Here is a 17,830-nt window from a genome sequence, read left to right as displayed (position 1 = left end):
GAGCTCCTACCCCTTGACGGTCACTTATCAAGAATCCCTCTGGTCCCTTCTGTCACCTCTTACCTGCCAGCCTGTAGTACCCCAGAAATGCTGAAGAGCCCAAAGTCCGTGATGACCACTTTACCGTTGTCATAGAAAACATTCTTTGATTTGAGGTCCTTGTGAAGGATGCCCTTGGCATGGAGGTAGCCCATGCCCTGTAAGAGATGAGGAGATGAGGACACATTAGAGATGACCCTGTACTTCCTTGTCGCCTTCCCTTGGATCCTCAAGAGTGGCAGAGTACAGGGTCCCCCCCCACCATGGAGCTCAGGGGACAAAGGCTCTGTGAGTCACAAGGCCACCATCCCCCACAGACCTCTGCAAAGCCATCTCCACAGAACCACTCTGCTTCCTGAAGAATAAAGGAACTGCTCCAGGGGGAAAGAGTGGGGACACCGGCAAGGCTAGGGACACCAGAAAAAGGAATCCACCAGTTATTTTCCCTCATTTCTTTTATGAAGGGGCCTTGCTGATTCTGTTACCCGGCCCACCTCCCTGTGGAAGGACCTGAGATACTTAGGAGGCATTTCGTGACCCCACATCAAGAACACACAGGGACATCTACCTAACAGCGATTTAGAGGTGGTTTTCACATCTTTTGGCCTTGGTGAGTGATTGCCATGTCTTTATTATTTCCACAGATCACTCCTACCACTTCTGATTGGAACTGAAGCCTGAGCACAACCCACCAATGAGGCACCTGTCGGGACACTCAGGACGTCTTCATCTAAGACAATAGCTCCACGTATCCCAGGCAGTGGAGAGACAAGATTACAAGGGAATTCCAGGACTCAAGTATACCAGTTCCTAATGGTGATGATTTGAATCTTAAATGTCCTGCATTGGTGTATATTTTGAATGTTTGGTACCTAATCCGTGGTACTGCTTTAGAAGGTCTTGAGAGGTGGAGCCTACTGGAGAAAGTAGGTCACTGGAGGCAGGCCTTTGAGGGAACGTTAACCCTGGCCATTTCCGGTCTCACTTTTTGCCTCCTGATCTCCTGTGAACCATCTCTGACTCAGATTCCTGTCATCATGAACTGGGCTGCTGTGCCCCAACTCCCCTCCTTTCATCTGATTCTAGCAGAGTGACCCAGAAGTTTCTGATACACTTTCCAAGGAACTGAGTGACTTTCTGTACCCACTGGCCACTGCCTGTACCCAGGTATCATGACCATGCAGTACCAGCCAGAAAACAGAGTTTGAGGCAGTAATTTCTCAGGCTTGCATTTGACAGATTCATTGTACATACCACCTGGTATTTTTTTGGGCTAAAACTAATGTCTTTAAGGTCCAGACTAGTGGTCTAAACCCAGACCCTGGGTCTTAGGATCCTGTGACAGGACTTCCAGAGGAGGCTGGGTCTCTGTAAGGCCCAGGTAGGGGTCCCAGAACTCATGGTACCTTCACAATTTCTTGTGCGATCTGCCTGGTTTTGTTGACATCCAGGACAATCTTGGCATCCCTCACCACAGAGTAGAGAGTCCGACCCTTACAGAGGCTGCAAGGCAAAAGAACAAGGTCACTCAGGGAAATGACTGGCAGTGGGGAGGAAGGTGTCCTGCAACAGTCATCAGAGTCATGAAGAGCTGAGAGGGCATGTCACCATGACACCCATGTGACACTGACAGGCCTTGCATCAAACCCCAGAGCTGGTTCTGGGTGACAATCTGCAAAGAGGCCTTTGTAGATTCTTTAAGAAGATCAGATACTTCCCGCCATGTAGACACCTGCAGATACAGCCAGGTCCAGTGCTGTCTGTGGTGCTGTCAAGGAGAATAGCCCCTCATAGATTTGAATGCTTAGTCACCCAAAAGCCTTAGAGGGATGAGGAGGTGTGGCCTTGTAGGAGGAAGTCTCTCACTGGAGGTGGGCTCTGAGGTTTCAAAAGCCCCTGCCAGGCCCAGCCCCGCCCCACCCCGTCTCTACCTAAGGATCAGGATGTAGTCCTCAGCTGTCACTCCAGCGCTTGCCTGCATGCTGTCATGCTCTCCTCCATGATGACAATAACTGAACCTCTGAAACCGCAAGCGTGCCCCCAGTTAAAGGCTTTCTCTTGTGATAATTGCCTCAGTCATGGTGTCGCTTCACAGTGACAGAGCAGAGGGTAAGACAGTGGGCCTGCCATGTCCCTCAGCATAGGGTCTCTTTCTCTCTCCCCGTGTGTGTGTGCATACAGTGCATGCATCTTATGTGTGTGCAGGCAGTTGCATGTGTGTGTTCACAGGTGCACACGCACATGAAGGCCAGATGACAACTTTGGCCGTCATTCCCCGGGTGCTGCCCACTTTGTTTTTGTCGTTGTTGTTGTTGAGGTAGGATCTCACTAAGTTGAGAATCACTCAGTAGGTTAGACTGACTGATTGGTAAGTCCCAGGATGCTTTTCTGCTTTCCTAGTGCTGAAATTATACACATCTTCTTTTTTTTTCATCGTTCTAGGGGGTTGAACTCAGGCCTTCAAGCTTCTAAGGCTGGCACTGAAACAAATGAGTAACATCTCCATGTCCCTCACCCTTCCGGAGACAGACTCTCACTACATAGCTCAGGCTATCCTGGAACTCACTACATAGCTCAGGCTATCCTGGAACTCACTACATAGCTCAGGCTGTCCTGGAACTCACTACATAGCTTATGCTGGCCTTGCTCACGTCCTCCCGCTCAGCCTCCTAGCTGCTGGGACTACAGGCCTGTGCCATCGTGCCTGGCTCCAATCCAGCATCTCAAAGGAGAACTGTCACAAACCAATAACTTCTGGGCCCTCCCTCAGACACCACTGAGACGGCACTGTCTGCCATCTGTCCCAGACATGAGTCTCCGGGTGGGGACTGTAAAACCGGGGCTGCGGTGCACCAAGCAGCAGGCAAATGGCCCATTCAGTCTTTTCACCGGGGGGCGTGTCAAGAGAACAAAGCCACCAATCAGGCACCTGTCTGGATGGAGGGTGCTCAACCCATTTGCAGGCTCTCTGAGTTTACTTCTAGGACTGGTAGTTTAAGATGAATGATGGGAGGGAAGGACACTGCCGGGAGGGAGGGGGCGCAACACCTATTCACTCTGCAGCCTGCCTGCTCCTCAGTCTCAACCTTCCTGGCGAGCTATCTCCTGACATACACCGAACAGGTGCTGTGAAGAATCCCCAAGGGAATGAATGAGTGAAGTGAATGAACGAAAGAGTTAATTCTGTAGTCACTAGAGCATCCCCAGTCCCCAGCAGGCAGCATTGCCTAAAAGAAGTATGGAAGTCATTATGATAATTAATTTTCCATCTCTATAAAATTAACAGCTTGGATGCATTTCTTTTAATTTATAGCTTTATTGCTAAAGTGCTCCGGGCATGATGTTTCCTCCTCTGGTGTTTGCTCAGCCTTTGTTTCAGGCTGGACTTGTGTTCCTGGGGTAGAAATGAGAGCACTGGTATCGGAGGACCCCAGTTCAAATCCTGGCTCTGAGTCTTGCTTACTGTAATATCTTGGGAAGGGTTACTCAGTCTCCCTGGCCTGGAGCCTCCTTATAGATCAGAACAAGCCTACATTGTACATTAAAATACGGACTGAATGCAGTAAGAGTCCATCTCAGCGTCTGGCAGCCCCACTGGTTAGGGGAGAAGAGTCAGACCCTGTGGAATGAGGCTCCCGATCCGGCACATAGCAGCCATATAACCCTGAGTACTCCTGACACATATGTTAGCTTCTGCATCATAAAGTGGGGGTGACCCTTCCTGCCTCACCAGAACTCAGGCATGTAAAAACGCAGGCATCATTCCCTGCACCGCGCACAGTAGGTCCTCATGGCCCTTGCAATCAATAAAACGGTGGACATGCACATATGTCGATGGAGGAATGACGTATTTATCTGTGTATCACTTCTGCCTGCCCACCCACCTACCAGCCAATCTCTCTAGTGTGTCCATCTGTCTGTCTGTCCGTTTGTCTGTCCGTCCATCCATTCCATTCATCCATCCACCCATCTATCCATCCATCCCATCCACCTGTCTGTTTGTCCGTCCATCCATCCGTCTGTCCGTCTGTCCATCCATCCCATCCATCCATCCATCCACCATCCATCTATCCATCCATCCACCATCCCAAATGCTGCCTAGAGCCATGATCTTTGTTTCTTCACCTGCACAGGGCGAGGTTCCCAGAGCAACTGACTCACAGGAGGTTGACTCACTCCTCCAAGGTCGCCCAGCCAGTGCAGGGGCAGGAGGCAGTCTAAGATGACTCAAGGCTGCCCCCTCTTTGCTGCACAGCAGCGAGTTCGCCAAGCCTATGCAGCAGAGGTGGAGGAAGGGCGGGTGGAGCAGACAATTTTGCTCTGTTGACATTTAAGGATCAGAGATGGAAGACTGTGGGTGGATTCTCTCCCCTGGACACCTCGCTCTCGAGCGACCACCTACACTCATTCCAGACCAGAGCTCTCCCTGGTGCACACAGAAGAGCAAATAACTGACCAGGCTCCAAGACTGCCAGCATCTACGGCTCGGGTAGGAATTCAACTTGTGCACGCTCCGTAAGCACTCTGCCACTGACTGCAGCCCTAGCACTTGGATTCTGAGGAAGCGTCTCCCTGTGTAGCCCAGGCTGGTCTGGAACTCCAGCTCCTTCTACCTCAGCCCCCCAAGTGCCATGATTATAGAAGCACGGCACCACACTTGGTTGATTGTGGCCTTTGAAGGCTCTCCATGTGAGATCACACGGCGTTCACCGCTTCCTTCCCCCAGGCATAGCATATGCAGGCTCACAGCTGCCCCTGCAAATGAAGAGCTTCCTCTCTCAAAGGCTGAAAAACAACCTGCTTGTGCACCAGTTCATTTCTGCTGCCGTGACACACTTTATCCTGCTTACAATTCCAGGTCACAATTCATCACTGAGGAGTAGTCAAGGAGGAAGCAGGTCACATCATATCCACCATCGTGAGTGGAAAGAGGAGAATTCTCTCTACTCTCATACAGTCCAGGGCCCAGCTCAGGTACAGCTCACATTCAGGGTGGATCTTCCCACCTCAATTAACAATCAAGGCAACCCCCACAGATATGCCCATAGCCCAACCTAACATTGACAGCCCCCATTGCCACTTTCTTCCTAGGTGACTCTCGGTTGTATCTAGTTGACAGTTAAAACTAACCAGCACTCACGTCTTGGCCAAAGCTGCCATGAACGTGGCTATGTAGATGTCTCTCCTCGATCTGGAGCTGGCATCGGGACCCACGCTCTTTGGATTGGGTCGTTACACGCTAGAAGCCCATCTCTTGCTCCTGCGAGACCCTGGTGCACATAGATCTTCAGTAAGCCCAGCTGTGACATCTCTACCATTATCATCGAAGACAATGAAGATTAATGGGGTCTGCTGTGCTCGGGAGCATTAATCTGGAGGTCAGGAGAAGGTGCTTCAGTCGCTCATGGGTTTAATTGGTTCTCCTTTAGTGTCTGAGGCAGTGTGAGGGTTTTGCCTTCCACCTCTTCCAGCCTGGCCTCTGGCAGTGGCCCCAAGGCTGCTTTGAGCTTTTAACCAAAGAAGCAGAGCAAGCCTTTAACCAAGATGGCACTGGGGTGAAAAGCATGCGTTGTGAACCAGCCTACCATGGGCTTGTCAGAAACAAGCAAACCCATCCAGCAGGGTGCAGCCTTAAAGGTCTCTGTCCAGATGGTCTCGCTGGACACAGACAGTAGCCACGACAGAGGTTGACTTCCTCTGTCTGTGCCTGACTGCTCACTGCCAAGCCCAAAGGACCTGGAGCAGGTGTGGATTATGGGGGGCGGGGAGAGAAGGGTGCTGGGCAACCACCTCTAAAAGCTAGCAGTGATCCCCAAACCACAGTGTCCCACTGAGTTCCACCCATGGTGCTAAAGGGTGTTGCAGACACGACCAATGGGACAATTCTGAATCATCACGGTGGCTCCCTAGGAAAGAGAACCAAAAGGCAGAGGCGGCTCTGAGAGGGGAGGGGGCCAGAGAAATGCGCCACAAAGCTAGACCACCAGCACTGGCTCAGACAACTCAGGACAATTACTTCAGTGCAAGAAGCCAGGGAGCTCCTGGGAGGATGCAGCCCTGTCCACACTGGGGTTTTAACTCCTAGAGCCCCAAGATTTTTATTCTTTCCATCTCTGAGTTTCTGGCTACTTGTGCCAGCCAGCAGCTGAGACTGACTTGCGACGCTGCGCAGGTGTAGTCTCTAGCTAGGGCAGAGACTGCTTGAATGGTGACTCTTAGCTATTGACGAAATTGTCCCCGCTGGGGCTGGGAAACGAATGCTTTAGGTGATAAGTGCTTCCTTGCAGAAGGACACTCTGGGGAGGCCACCTTGACACTGAGAGCTTAATGAAGAAGCTGGGCATGTAAGAAATCTGGGGGACAGAGTCCCAGCTACCAGCCCAGCCCATGCAAAGCCCTGAGACAGGACCGCACGTTGGGGGCTTGAGTCTCCAGGCAAGGACAGACTCCCAAGAGCTTGTCTCAGTGTTTGATTCTCTGAGCCACGGCTCGTCAGAACAGTCCCAGGCTCCAGCTTACTTGTGTTCCCAGGGCAGTTTTTTTTTTAAATCAATTGTTATTTTTAAAGCTCTCCAGCCGTCAGGGAGATTTACAAATGCCCGCTGTTCACTCCACTCAGCATCCTCTCCCAACTTTGCAACACTCAAGTCCCACTTAATTGTCCCATGCTCTTCCTCCCTCCCCTGAGCCAATAAATCATATTCTGAGTGACAAGTTGCACACCCCGTCAAGTTCTGGCCCCAGGCAATCTCTAACTTCCAAGTCCCCATGAATCTAACACTGAAGATATTAAACCTCAGGACTCTGGGAGTTTATAATAAAAAAGATGCCAGGTTAGCCGCTTATAAAAATGGAAAGAGCCAGCAGTTTGTCATCTGCCTAACCCAGCGTGTTCCTAGGAAATGAAGAATTATGGAGTTCTGTGAAGGAAAGGCTTGCTTGGGGTGGCAGGCTCACGTCCAAGCTGGGCAACAAAAAAAAATGGTATAGTAATGAGCTGAGGTTAGAGCCCAGCGGAGAGGGTCTCGACTCTGCGTGTAGGCGCCAAGCATTGTGAGGGGGTGATGCACGTGGAAGCAGAGACTGATATCAGGTGTTATTCTCAATTGTTCTCTACCTCATATTTTGAGACAGGGTCACTCACTGATTTGGTTGGCCCATCTAGCCAATGAACTGCAGGGATCCACATGCCTCCGCCTCCCCAGACACAGACGTGGAACCTTATACTACTGCTGTGGATCCAGACTTGGATCCTGATGCCTGTGTAACAAGCACCTCCCCTGGGCTATCTCCCCGACCCTGGAACTTGGCTTCTGAGACTCAGCTCTGTCCTTCTTCCTCCTCCAAACCTTGTTGCAGACTCAGAGAGGGCAGGCAGGGAGAGGGACCACACCTTCTCTGTGATCTTTCTGTTGTCTCTCTTGCTAGGCCTGGATATGGGATTTCTATTAAGTGGCCAGAAGTTGGCTGCCCTGGCCCTTTAGGATTGACAGCCATGGTTCTGGCCCTCCTTCATCCTCCTCGCCACCCTGACTATGGCGGTGCTGTTGGATACTTGATGACATTCCCTCCCACTGGTCTCACTTGCATGGGGAGAGACCATTCAAGACCAAAACCATCTGGGGGGTGAGACCTCTGGCTTACTGCAGATCTATAGGCAACAGTAGCCTGATGTCACACTGAGAGGCCCAGCACAGTCCAGACCATAGTTCAAAGGCATCTTAGGATGTGTTTTTCCCTGAGCCCTGGTCCTTACATTCTCAGAATCTCCAGGGGCAGCCTGCAGTTTCATCCCAGAATCCTGCCCATCGTGGCCACTCTAGACCTACCTGCTGAATCAGCCTGTTCATTCATCCCTTGCTAATGGCCTGTGTAACAGACTGGGTTTGAACACCCTAGCCATCTGCCGTGGCTTCAAAGTGTCCCCTCAAACTCACGTGCTCTAAGTTTACCCCCTCAACCTACCTATGAATGGTCTTTGGGGTGGGGCCTTAGGAAGGAATTTGCATTAAGTGAGGCCATAATGCGGACCCCGTGATGGCATTGGCAGGTTGTTAAGGAAGGAAGAATTGGCGGCGACACACCTGTTTGGTTTCTTACAGCATGCTCCTCATGGTGCACACAAGGTCCCCACGAGATGTAGGAGCCACACTGCTGGACTTCCCATCCTCCAGAGTCCTGTGCTGAATGAACCTTTAATCTCTATAAACTTTCCAGACGGAAGCATTTCATTTTGGCAGTAGGAAATGGAGGAGGCAGTATTTCAAAAAGAAACCTCCATCCTTGCCTCCTCATATTGCCACATGGAGAGCTAAATGCTCCACCCCCAGCTCCCAAATGGACATGAAAAGAAATACAGCAGGAAAACGCACTAAAAACCAAAATCAAGTCCTAGCTTGACACTGTGACCGATGGAAGGCTCTGCTTTCTGTGAAATGAATCAAGTTCGGCAAGTGAAGGCTTGGATCGTGCTTGATGGCAAACAAGGATTCCTAGCTCACAGTGGAGAGTCTCCTGGAGGAGATAGGGGAGCAGACTACAGCAGACTAGACTGAAAGAGGAATAAGCCTGGGGGCTTCCACTGAAGCAATGGTCAGGGCTGCTCCTGGAGAGGCACAGCGAGGGCCAGCCAACATCCTGTCACTCCAGGGCAGGAACTCTGCTGACTTGGGACCACTTCTAACCAAGTTTTCCTTGGGAAGTCCCCCAAGAAGGTCAAAAGCATCCGGTTTGAAGGGGTTGTAACGTATGATGGGGGAGAGTCTTCTGTTTTGTGTTGATTTCATTAGTTAAATAAAGAGACTGCCTTGGCCCTTTAATGGGACAGAAAATTAGGTAGGCGGAGTAGACAGAACAGGATGCTGGGAGAAAGAAGCCGAGTCAGGCAGTTGCCATGATTCTCCTCTCTGAGGCAGACGCAGGTTAAGAATCTCCCTGGTAAGCCACCAGCTTGTGGTGCTACACAGATTATTAGAAATGGGTTAATCAAGATGTGAGAATTAGCCAATTAGAGGCTAGAACTAATGGGCCAGGCAGTGTTTAAAAGAATACAGTTTCCGTGTAGTTATTTCGGGTAAAGCTAGCAGTGCGGGAGCTGGGTGGTAGGAAGCAGCCCAACACTCCTGCACAACAAACGTAGGGCTACCTAGGGCATCAGGGACAAGGCAGAGGCTTCAAGGCAATTTTCCTTAGCTAAATCATCACACTTCATACCTACTTCTTGCATTGATGGAGTGCGAGCACATGTGTGTGCATGTATGTGTGCCCATGTGTGTGCGTGTATGTGTGTTCACATGTGTGTGCATGTATGTGTGCCCATGTGTGTGCGTACGCATGTGTGTGCTCACATGTGTGTGCGTGTATGTGTGCCCACGTGTATGTACGCATGTGTGTGTTCACATGTGTGTGCGTGTATGTGTGCCCATGTGTGTGCGTACGCATGTGTGTGTTCACATGTGTGTGCGTGCACGTGTGTGTGTGTGTGTGTGTGTGTGTGTGTGTGTGTGTGTGTATGTGTGTGACAGGCTAGATGATAAGCTCTGGTGTTGTTACTCAGAATTACCCACTTTATTTCATTTAACATTATTTTATTTTTGCATTCTTTTCCTTTCTCCTTCCTCCCTTCCTCCCTTTCTTTTTGAGACAGCATTTCTCTCTGAACTTGAAGCTCACCCTTTAGGTCAGGCAAGCCCCAGAGATCCCTCTCCCTGTTTCTACCTCCAGGTAGGCACACCACACCTGGCTTTTTCAATGGGTTTGCAGGGATTGAACTCAAGTCCTCATGTTTGTGAGGTAAACACTTTACTGCCCAAGATAGCTCCCTAGCTCTGTGTCATTCTTTTCTTGACTCTCTGAGGTACTATGACTATTCCCACAAGACAAAACTGGGGAAACTGAGGCAATAATCCCACCTAGTTCAGAGTATACACTTCAGAAGGAGAAGCCCTGCTAAAACTGTCCTGGGTTTCCAGGGTATGTGATCTCAAGCAAGTCACCAGAAATCTCTGGAAGCCATGGCACTCTGTGAACTGGGGGACAATAACACCCACAAGGGGGACCCTTTTATGAGGTATGCTCAGTGTGAGCACCCTCTCCTCAGCACCAATTGGAGATAAAATGATATAAAGCAATGATCTCCATTTTTTGGAAGCTTCTTTGACAAGCCACAGAATCTCTTGTGTTGTCTTCCCTGGGGCAGGGACACTCTTTACAAAAGGGCACATTTGTGTATGAAAGCCAGGACCCCTCCTGCACCATGGGAGGCAATGGGCTCTGAATTTGAGTGTGCACCTTGGATATTCACCTCTTTCTAGGACTAAGAGCTCTGAGCAAGGGTGATTTCGCAGAAGCATGGCCCCCTGAGTTCAAGAGCGTCACCTAGGGACCCCCACCCCCACCCTGTTCTTTCACTGAGCTCAGGGGAGAAGGCCTTTCTGCCTAGTGACAGTTCTGGCCACTGTGATGAATAGCAACAGAAGCACCTTGAAGGGTGGAAATCTAGCATGGTGGGGGGGGGGGCTGCCAGTGGGGACCTGCAATACAGCAGATCAAGAAGCAGAGTGTTTTGGATGGAACTAGAAGGGAACATCACCTTCCAGGCCTGACTCTATTATCTGCCCCACAAGCCATAAGATCCTGTGCCCACCAGGGCTGAGGAGAGCAGGGTATACCACCAAGGTAAGTTTTACATGCTCTGTATTGACATGGGGTCTACATCACGAACTGAACCCAGTGGTAGGTACTTCCTGTCCCCTACCCCATCAGGTACTACAGATGCCGGGACCACAGATGCTGACCCTGTGGATAGCGAAACCCCATGAGCACTTGTTGTCGATCAGAGCAAACTTCTTTTTCATCCGAACAGTAAGCTGAACTGCTGTTTTTAAAAATGTATACATCTCTCACCTAATTTATATGCATTGAAAACCCACAAAGAGGATGGATGGCAGGGTATTGGCAGAGTTATCTCTGAGTGCTAGGACCTAGGGCTTTGCACATTTTCTGCCTGCTTATCGCTCCTTTCTAATTTCTCTCCAATAAACTCATGTTACTTTTGTAAATTGAGAAAGAGAGGGGGAAGAAGGAGGGAGGAGGAGGGGAGGAGGAGGAGGGCCTTTGAGCCAGGTGGGAGTGAAACCAGATGCGTGTGTTTGTTCTGCAGCAAGTTTGGAAAATACTGAGCTGATGAGAAACAGAGTCAAGCACAGAGCACAGCAGCCTGAGCTGAGTTCCTGCTCCAAGCAGCTCCGGCATGTTTGCTGTTCCTATCTGGTGACCTGGTTTTGCAAATTCCGGGCACATGGCAAACATACGCATCCCAGAAAGTCAAACATGTGTGTCTTCCCTGGAAAAGTTGAGTCCCTAGTGAAAAAGATAGGTGCGGGGCTGTGTGTGTGTGTGTGTGTGTGTGTGTGTGTGTGTGTGTGTGCTTGTGTGTGATCAAACTGAATTCAGTGTCTTGTTCATGCTAGGGAAGTGTTCTAACATTAAGGTACATCCTTAGCCCCTGTTACTCTTCATTTTTAATTTTAAAAATTATATTTATTATGGGGGACAGGGAGTACGTGCCATGGTATGTACGTGGAGGTCAGAGGGGCAAATGATTTACTCGGAATCTGTCCTTCTGCATCAGAACCGGGTGGGGAATGGAGGCTGGGTCCAGTTTGCCCAGAGCCCTCTAGCCTTTTGCTCACACTGCTCCAGACAGTGGTGTGCAGGAACTTAGGAAAGTGCACACACCTAGGCCTGCTAAGAATTGCCAACCACAGCCTGAGGGTCGCATCTAGCCCAGTGTCTGCTTTATGGCCAGTGGTGTTTACATCTTTAATACTTGGAAATGATCCAGAAGGCAGATGTTTTGTGAGATGGAGAAATCAGGTGAGATCCAAGTATCTCTGTCCTTAACCAAGTCTGGATCTCGGCCATGCTGGGTTTGTAGATGTCTGTGGCTGCTCTGTGCAATGGTGGCAGTCAATGTTGCTGCAGCAAAGACTGGGACAAAACAAACTCTGTGTTGCCGGGCATTCACAGGAAAGGCCTGTGACCCCCTCCCCTGCCACCCTAAGAAGTGGGGCTCTGGGGATGAAAAGGTGAGTGCTGTCTAGTTTCTGTGGCTGTGATAGAACACTCTAAGTGAAAGCAATTAATAGATGCAAGGGTTTGTTCATCACGGGATGCCACTGAGGAGAGTCAGGGCTGGAACTCCAGGCGGAACCTGAAGGCAGACCTGTTGGTTTTTCTGTTTAGCATCAATCCCAATATGGAACTCCTTCACTAAGGAAGTACAGCAGGAACAATGGAGAGTACTCCCTGCCAGCTTGCTCACAGATTCATGCATGGCTGGCTTTCTTACACAGCCCATGCGCACTTGACTAGGGAATGGTGCTGCCCACTGTGTGCTGGGCCCTCCCGCATCCATTATGAATAATGATGATCCCCCCCAAAGACATGTCCACAGGCCAGTATGATCTAGACAATCCCACAGTGCAGGCCTCTCCTCTTAGATGATTCTAGACTGAGTTGCAAGGGAAGCTACCAGGACAACTGTGTGCTGCTCTTCTCTGTAGTGAGGGAGGATCAAGGCCAAAGGGTTTTCTATCCCTACACACACACACACACACCTTCATTTGTTCAGTCACTCACACCTCCACATAAGCGCTGCGTTTACTCTCTGCAGATCTCCTATCCTACCCTGTCAGGCACCATGATGGCCTTGGGGACATCGATTCTGGTAGCAGACCAGATAGTGCAGCACAAGACAGTGCCCCCAGGTGTCATGGTGTAGAGACAACGCTGCACTTCAGATGGACTGAGCTCTGGGGGAAAAGGGACCAGAGGGGATCAGTGAGAAAAGCCAGATGAAGAACCCACCTTGCATACAGTGACATTGGCTGTGCTGCCCACAGCTACCCAGCCAGAAAGGAACACACCCAACTCAAGTGCACATCTCCTGCCTCCATCCCCAGCTCAGAACCCAGCTCCACACTCACGCGGAGAATTTCTGAGCTAAGTTGGATAAGTGTCCATCTAAGAAAGGCAAGATTGCTTTAAAAGACTTTCCTTCCAGACAACTGGCTTGACAAGAGCCCTTGACAACGGGGGCTACCAGAGCAAAGTGACCCAAGAAGCTGCCACAGGACCGCCACAGCAAAATACAAACAATCAGGCACATATGTGTCTGTTACAGTTCCTGTGGGCGCAAACACATCTCTGCCCTGTCCTGTGCACACACATGTCAATGCACAGACAGAGATGTGCATACATGTAAGTGAACATACACGTGTTCAAGTGCATGAACACAGTGCATGCATGTATGTGCAGTTATTGCTATGTTTTTTGATAAGAGTCCTCAAAATACGCAAAGCCTTGGCCCCCAAGGTAGTGGTATTATGAGGTCTTGGGGACCAGTGGTTATTGGGGCATGTTGTGATTAACGTTATCAGCTTCACAGGCTCTACTATCACTATAGGAGTCAAGCCGCCGGACATGCCAGGGTGGGAGTTCCTAGGCTGGGTTAGTTGAGATGGGAAGGCCCATCTTAACTGTGGTCAGTACCATCCCACAGACTGGGATCGTGGGCTTGATAGGAAAGAGTGAGCCGAGTATCAGCACCCGTGCCTCTAGGCTTTGGGGACGTTAGATGCAACTTGGAACTGAGGGCAAAAATAAAAACCTTCCTTCTTTAGTTTGTTTTTTGTCTCAGGGTGTTTTGTCACAGCAGCGAACCAAGATGCAATTAGTACCTCTGGTTTGTGCTCCTACCATGCTAGCAGGAGAGGCCCAGACCAAGGGCTGCCCCATCTTGGACTTGAACACAAATAAGGCTTCCTCTCTGTTTTCATACTGATCCTGTGTTACAGTAAGCTGGCTAACACGCTTATATACGTACGTTCTTGCATGCCCCATGCCAAGATCTACGTGTGCAGAGGTCCCTGCATGTCTGTACATATGTAGGTGCATGCTTGTGACTGGAGCCTGGGACAACTACACAGGGTCCCTTCATGACCAGAACTGGTCTCTTACCCTTGGAGAATGCTCTGTGGCTACATTGCCCCTCCCCTCAAACCAATCCTTTGCAAACTGGAAGTTGAGGTTGCTATTGGCAGGGGGACATTGGGATTTGTGGTGACTGTCAATGGGCAGAGTGCTGAAGGAAATGGGCGGTGGGATGGGAGTTCTAGGGGCTGCCAACGGACAGAGTGCTTCTTTCTTAAGGTTTTGAAATGTTTTAAATTTAAATTTTAGTAAAATTTTGTATATGCATAAAACAAAACCACTGAGCTATATAATAAATGGTTTGCACCCAATGAGCAAACTGTGGGATGCAAACGCTGTGTAAGTTGCTTAATAAACCCGAGCAAAGGGAAGTCACAGAAATCAAAAATTCATTTTTTTTTTACAGATGTATGTACTGAGACTCCCTGTGCTGGGAAAGGGGGAAAAGAAGCCATGCCATAGCTTAGTCTAAGCAGGGAGGGTCTCCCTAATTCTGTGAACCTCTGCTCTGTCCCCTGTGCAGCGAAGAACACTTTGTTCCGTCTCTCAGCCTTGGAAGCAGATCCCAGAGGACCTCGAGGTAACTAACAAGGAAGGGCTGGGGTGTCAAAGCCAGGCTGGGTCAGAGAGGGAAAACAAATTCATGAACCTGGTAGAAATGGAGAAAAAAATGGAGCTGGGGGCCTCTGCTAAGAGGGTCATTCACTTTCAGGAGAAACAGAAAAGAGAGGGGACAGAGGACTGGGGGTGGAGGGAGCAGTCACAACTAGGGATGAGAAACTTGGGATTTGGAGTCAGGCACAGCCAGGTCCCAGAGCCAATATGAATGTTCTTTAACCATAAACATTTAGAAAAGTTACTTAAAATAAATGGCCACCTGGGAAAAGTTAATTGGAAAATTCTTATATGGATAACACAGCATTAATCGCCACCAAATCCTGTCCCATGCTGCTTTCTCCCCCACGCTTCCTGGTTATGCAACACCGTGTGACTGGCTCCAGCCAATCAAAAGGGAGCCCTGTCAGTTTTAAAGTTACAGAAACTTTAAATCCCATTGCTCAATGTCCAGTCTGTCCTTCTCTTTGGGCCATCAGGACCAAGGAGGCTCTGCAATGACACAGAATTATGAGATTATATAGACCAGACGTCTGAGCAACTGCATGGAAAGAGGGTACCCTGGAGGGTCGCCCAACCTACAGCTGACTTCAGGGAATGAAATAAAATGTGGAATGGCAGTTTCTCATGGTCATTCGTCTGTGCAGCTTACACCTATCCTGACTAAAAGATAGGCAGAGGCCAGAGATGATGGCTTAGCACGGAAAGGCATTTGCTGTCAAGTCCGATGACCCAAGTTCAATCATCAGGGACCATACATACGGTGGAAGGAGAGAACCATGACATATGCGTGCCCATAGACACAAAGTCAATAAATAAGATGTAGAATAATTCTCATAGACATGTGAAGAGATTGGAACGATGGGAAGCTCTCGATAAATACTGGCTATGATAGTAGATTAGTGGATCTCAGAATGCTAGGTGAACTGAGGCTGTGAGAAGCAAGTGGAGAATGAACAAGAGCCGAGGCAACAATGCTGCGATCCGGTCAAGCCCTGCAAGAAGGATTGCTGGAGAAACTCAGTCCCCCTCACATGGCATTGTATTTTCCTGGGGTTAAAAAACACGGTGGGTTTTGTTTCTGTATTTCTTTTCTTTTTTTCTTTCTTTCTTTTTTTCACAAATGCCCATGGATATCTCCACCTGCACAAAACCAGGCCGTGGAGCGGCTTTAAAGGAACCTACCAGCAAATGGGAATCTCTACTTGGTGAGATTAAATTTCATAGGTTTTTTTTTTCCTTTTTTTTGTTAATAGCTTTCTCTAGTTTGTCCCAGATAGCAAGCCAGTCACTGCTGGGATATGACCTCCCCTTTCCATCATTTACAAACAGAAGATAAGTGTCCAGGGAGATTAGAGACAAGGGGTGCTGTGCCCCAAAAGACTGTCACATTCCCCACAGGCAAGATGAAAAAAAAACCTTCTCGTAATCCCTATTACGAATATTTCCATTAGCCGTCAAGCCTCACCTTGTTAATCTGCTCCCATCGAAAGTCCTGTCAGTCCCCAAAAACCCAATTTAGAAGGTGCAGGAACAAAATGTAAGCTTTTGCCAATTTCTCAGAGACCGGAGAAATCACAAGTCAGGTTCATGTAGGCTTTTGCTCCCCCTTAAGCTCTCAACTCTGGGGCTTTGAGAGAATACTTTTCAGATGTTCGCCAGGGAATCTTGTCCCCAGCCCCTCGTACCCACCTCCTACCACCAGCCCCGCCTCTGGCAAACCCCACAGGCACTCCAGTTCCTTTGAACTTGGAGGGTGAAGATCCAGGGATCCCAAGCAATGCACAGCCACTTTTGCTATCCAAGTTATATGTGAATTTGGCTGCTGCCTGGTGTGGAAGGAGCTCTGGCCTGGGCCAGGGGATATGCAAGAAGAGCCAGAGCCAATGGGGATGCTTGGTCTACACCACTCAGGACCAGAGCCCTGACTCCAAGTTCCCTGATTGTCCCAGCCACTGTCATAGAGGTTACCATACCATGTGAGTCACGGTCAGCTGGGTGAGTGTGGCTGGTCCCACGGGGGAGATGAAAGTACAGGGTCTGACCCTCAAGTGATGGAGGTCTGCCCTTGCCCCAGTCGGGAGCCTGGGCTTTCTGCTTTCCACAACCTTGGGATTTTCGTGAGATTACTGACAGCTGCAGAAGTGGAGCTCTGCTTCTGAGAAAGAATTCTAAGGAAGTGATGGCTTTCTGGAGTCTGGTGTGTAAAACTGGGCTCGTGCTCACAGTTACGTGTCAGGAGGGTTGTGAGAATTCTATAACATAGGATGGGTAAAGCAGAGCTAGCCACTAGCCACTCTCCTTTGTTGGTGTCCATGCATAGGAAGGAGTGCACACATGTGTGTGCGTGTGTGTGCGTGTGGAAAGCAGAGGTCAACATTAGGTGTCTCCCTCAATTGCTCTCTATCTTAGCTTTTAAGGCATCTCTCCCTGCAGCAGGGGTGCCCCACTTTTGCTAGAATGTCTAGTCAACAAGCTACAGGGACCCTCCGGCTTCCACTTCCCTAGCTCTGGGACTACAGGCGTGTATTGCTGTGCTTGGCTTTTATGTAAATAAACTCAGATCCTCATGCTTGCATGGCAATCACTTTACTGGCGGAGCCACCTCGCCAGTCCCCAACACTATCCATTTGTACAAAACCACTCAGGGATTTGGCATTTTATGATAAACCTCCTGGTTGGCACCACTTAGTCTTAAGTGAAGCACAGCTGTCCCTCTGGTCCCAGGATCCCTCCCCACAGATGCCAAACTCTGCAGATGCTCTCTGATGGAAAACAGCACTGTGTCGGAATACGCCATCTGCATGCGGTCCTGTGTCCCTTTAAATCATCTCAGATAGTTTACATAACAATGTCTGTAATACATGGAGATGTTGACTTTCTGTAATGTCAACGTTCTATAAGTAACTCTCATACCATAGCGTTTAGGGAGAAGAAAAAAAAACCACAAAAGCTCGTACAACACAAGCATGGCTGATTTAACCTCCCAGAGTGAGACATGGAAGAATATTAGCTAGAGGGCTCAGGGGAGCCTGAAGATCATGAGGTGGGGCCTCAGCAGACATGCTATGATTGATCCACTCAAATGGATCCAATGCTCTGTAGTCTGATGTGGAATTCCCCTCTGTATACTGTGAATATGTTTTAGGACCATTGGTTAATAAATAAGCTACTTTGGCCT

At 49.4% G+C, this 17,830-nt stretch overlaps 1 protein-coding gene across 3 annotated transcripts in view; it reads right to left on the bottom strand.

Annotated features, from left to right (window-relative positions):
• The window catches only part of Ksr2 (kinase suppressor of ras 2), a 367,153-nt gene that overhangs the window by 29,070 nt on the left and 320,253 nt on the right, over positions 1-17,830 (bottom strand). For all 3 annotated transcript variants that reach the window (XR_012911504.1, XM_075981914.1, XM_075981904.1), the window contains exons 15-16: positions 1,446-1,542; positions 64-197 (exon numbers count right to left, since the gene is read on the bottom strand). Coding sequence is in view for 2 of the 3 variants with exons in the window: in XM_075981914.1 (XP_075838029.1) it covers positions 64-197; positions 1,446-1,542 (231 nt within the window). In the remaining variant the exon portion in view is untranslated. The remainder of the gene's footprint in view (positions 1-63; positions 198-1,445; positions 1,543-17,830) is intronic.

The sequence above is a fragment of the Microtus pennsylvanicus genome, chromosome 1, assembly GCF_037038515.1.
Source record: "Microtus pennsylvanicus isolate mMicPen1 chromosome 1, mMicPen1.hap1, whole genome shotgun sequence".
NCBI classification, from domain to species: domain Eukaryota; kingdom Metazoa; phylum Chordata; class Mammalia; order Rodentia; family Cricetidae; genus Microtus; species Microtus pennsylvanicus.
This window is presented reverse-complemented; position numbering and strand designations above follow the sequence as displayed.